The sequence below is a fragment of the Rhea americana genome, unplaced genomic scaffold, assembly GCF_003343005.1.
Source record: "Rhea americana isolate MKP2758 unplaced genomic scaffold, rheAme1 scaffold_430, whole genome shotgun sequence".
In the NCBI taxonomy this organism is placed as follows: domain Eukaryota; kingdom Metazoa; phylum Chordata; class Aves; order Rheiformes; family Rheidae; genus Rhea; species Rhea americana.
Window position 1 is genome coordinate 58876 of NW_028186569.1, and position 2841 is coordinate 61716.

The 2841-nt window shown below is 68.7% G+C and overlaps 1 protein-coding gene across 1 annotated transcript in view; it reads right to left on the minus strand.

Moving 5' to 3' along the window:
- Positions 1-6: 6 nt before the first annotated feature.
- Positions 7-2841, minus strand: part of LOC146589814 (palmitoyltransferase ZDHHC3-like) — a 4876-nt gene continuing 2041 nt past the window's right edge. Inside the window, exons 2-9 of the mRNA XM_085315572.1 lie at positions 2488-2682; positions 2291-2364; positions 1973-2085; positions 1669-1730; positions 1151-1271; positions 849-921; positions 611-740; positions 7-472 (exon numbers count right to left, since the gene is read on the minus strand). Of these exons, the coding sequence (XP_085171698.1) occupies positions 381-472; positions 611-740; positions 849-921; positions 1151-1271; positions 1669-1730; positions 1973-2085; positions 2291-2364; positions 2488-2682 (860 nt within the window). The 3' untranslated portion in view covers positions 7-380. The remainder of the gene's footprint in view (positions 473-610; positions 741-848; positions 922-1150; positions 1272-1668; positions 1731-1972; positions 2086-2290; positions 2365-2487; positions 2683-2841) is intronic.

The window sequence follows — 2841 nt, forward strand, 5'->3', positions numbered from 1 at the left end:
CTGCCCTTGAGAGCCCCAGAGATGTCCCAGAGCAGCAAACCCTTTTCCTGGGCACCCAGCAGCACCCGCCGGCAATCCAGGCTTGGGTGCCTGCCATGCCAGAACCAGCAGGACGGGGTGGGGGCACAGCACCTCGCTGTGCCAAGGGAGCAACTCGGAGCGCCCACGTGCCCAGCGCAGTGGCTCTGGGCAGCCTTGGTGCTGCAGACTGTTGCCCGGCGGTGGGCCCAGGGCTCACGCTAGCAGGCCCAGAGGGGGCAGAGCCCCATAGCGACCCTCGCTGCGGGCTCTGTGACCCGACTGCAGCAGCCCCGCGAAGCCGCCGGCGCCGCGTTAAGAGCGTCCCCCTCCAGCTACACCAGCCGACGGGCGCGCAGAGCTCACACGTCGTAGTCGGGCAGGTAGCTGTAAGCRGCGCCCGTGCCCGACGGGGCGCTGCAGTTCCACGGGAAAAACCAGCAGATCACAAAGCCTGGAAAAGGAGGGGGAAACGRGAGCAGACGCCTCAGCGTTGCCAAGTCTCTGCTCCGGGCTATTCCCGCCTTGGCATCCCGGGACGGGGCACAGCCACGGGGGGAAAGCCCTGAGCCCCCTACACCCCGGCACGCACCTCTGCCGAACACCTCCCGCAGCAGCGCGAGCTTGGGTTTCCGGCTGTGCGCCATGTCCCGATTCGCCTCCTTCAGCACCCGGTTGCGGAGCTGCTCCAGGGGGGTCTCGTCCRTGATGATCGACGTGACCTGGGGGGCGAGGGGTGGACGGGGAACGTCACGCGCTCGCGGCCGTCCCTCAAGCTCCTGCCGGCGCTCCCCCCAGCGCCTCCGAGCCCGCCTCGCTCCCCAACTCACCTGGTCGTAAAATATGACGGTGACGAACGCCCCGAAGAGGACGGACTCCACCAGCAGGACGACGCAGTGAGCTCTAGGAAGACGGCAGCAGATCAGCACTAGGGCGAGGGCCAGAGCCGACGTGGGGCAGCCCAGGGCTGGTCCCAGCGGCGTAGCTGGTGTCCAGGACCCRCGGCTGCTGCCTGGGGCTGGGACCCAGGCGTCCCGCCACAGCGCCGCGGCGCTGGATCCTCTCCTCCCCCKCCTGACATAAGCTCCTCTGCGGAGAGGACGCGCACGACCCCACAGTGCCCCACACTCACGTCCGGACCCGGTTGTTGGAGACGTCTCTTCCCACTGCCGCCACCGTCCCCGCCGCGCTCCTGTCTGTCGGCCACAGCCAGGCGGCCAGCACCAGCCCCACGGCGTAGAGACTGGCCAGCCCTGGCACAGAGCGAGAATGAGGGCACRGGCGGCAAACACCTCCTCCCGACCCACACCGCACGTCCCTGGGACCAAGCAGGGGTGRAGCCTGCTGCCACAGGGCTGGGGACACCAATGTGTCCCCTTTAGGACCCCGATAGGCCATGGGCAGTGCCAGGACCCCCCCTTCTCCCCTGGAGCAGTCCAGAGCCCCAGGAAAACCTCCCTCCTCACCATGTCATCCAGAGGGGTTGACGCTACCCAGCCCCRTGCTCAACCCTCCAGGCAGCCGGCTCCTTGCGGCCACAGACACCAGGCCACAACTGCAGAGCCCGGCCACGGGACCCAGGAGTTCGGCTACCCCACGCAAGGACTGTGTCTGCACCCTCCCCTCCAAGAAAAAAAAAACACCACTTACCAGTATAGAAGAGGAACTGGATGAAGTATTTCTGGTTTAACTCTCCAACACAGTTGTTAATCCTACAGGCAGACAGACAAACAGGCAGCACAACAGGTGTCCAAGCGGTAACCAGCCCACAGCGCAGAGCAGAACAGGCCTCACCATCCCCAGCCCCCTCCCTAAGACACCCTTAAGGTCTCACGGGGCAAGAACAAGACCCTGCGGACCCAGCTGCACCCACAGGTYTCTGCCGCAAGCCGCAGCGCAATGCGAGGGCTCTGCTGCGGGGGCTGGCAGCACCCACGGGGCAGCTGGCACCTACCAGGGACAGTGGTGGTCCATGCGGCGCACGCAGCGGTGGCAGACGCGGCAGTGGTGGGCGCGGGGCGGGCGGTACGTCTCGCAGCGGTTGCACACYGTCCAGTCCTCATTGCTCTGCGGCAGAAGGGACAAGAGGTCTGAGCGGGGGCAGAGGCGCAGCCGCCGGGGTCGGGGACGGCGCGGAGCCCCGGGGGACAGGGCGTTAAACCCTGGGGACAAACCGCAGGGGCTGAACGCAGCACGAGAAGAGCGGACGGACGTCGCACCCAGCGCTCTGCCGGCTCGGCAACGGCGCCCCGCGGCTCCCGGGGAGACTCACCCGCTCGGCCTTCCGCTGGGCGCCGCTGCGCAGGTCCGAGAAGTCGATGGCRGTGGCGGGGAGGGGAACCACGCCTGGGGGGGGCACACGGGACCGTGAGAGCCCCGCCGCGGCGCGAGGGGCTGCAGCGAGCCCTCCCCAGCAGCCCGGGGTAGGGGGAAGCCGGGCAGGCGATGGGAGAGGACGGCGGCGCTCACCGGGGTCGGCGAGGACGGCGCGCGCGTGGCAGGCCAGCAGCAGGAAGACGACGAGGTTGAAGGCCACGGCGTGGAAGGGGCACCACAGGCTGCGGCAAGGAGAGCGCGAGGGCTCGGAGCAGCCCCCTTCCCCCCCCCCCCAAAGGCCCACGCGCCTGTCGCCACGGAGCCCAGCACCCCAGGGTGCCGGCTGGGCTGCGATGCAGGGACACGCGTGCGTGTAACACGCGTGGGGTCACGGGTGACGGGCACCGCGTGGGCAAGGAGGGGACACACACGCACGCGTGACGGGCACCGTGGAAAGGGGATGCAGGCGACAAGCGCTGCACAAGCCAGGACCGACGTGGCCTCCCC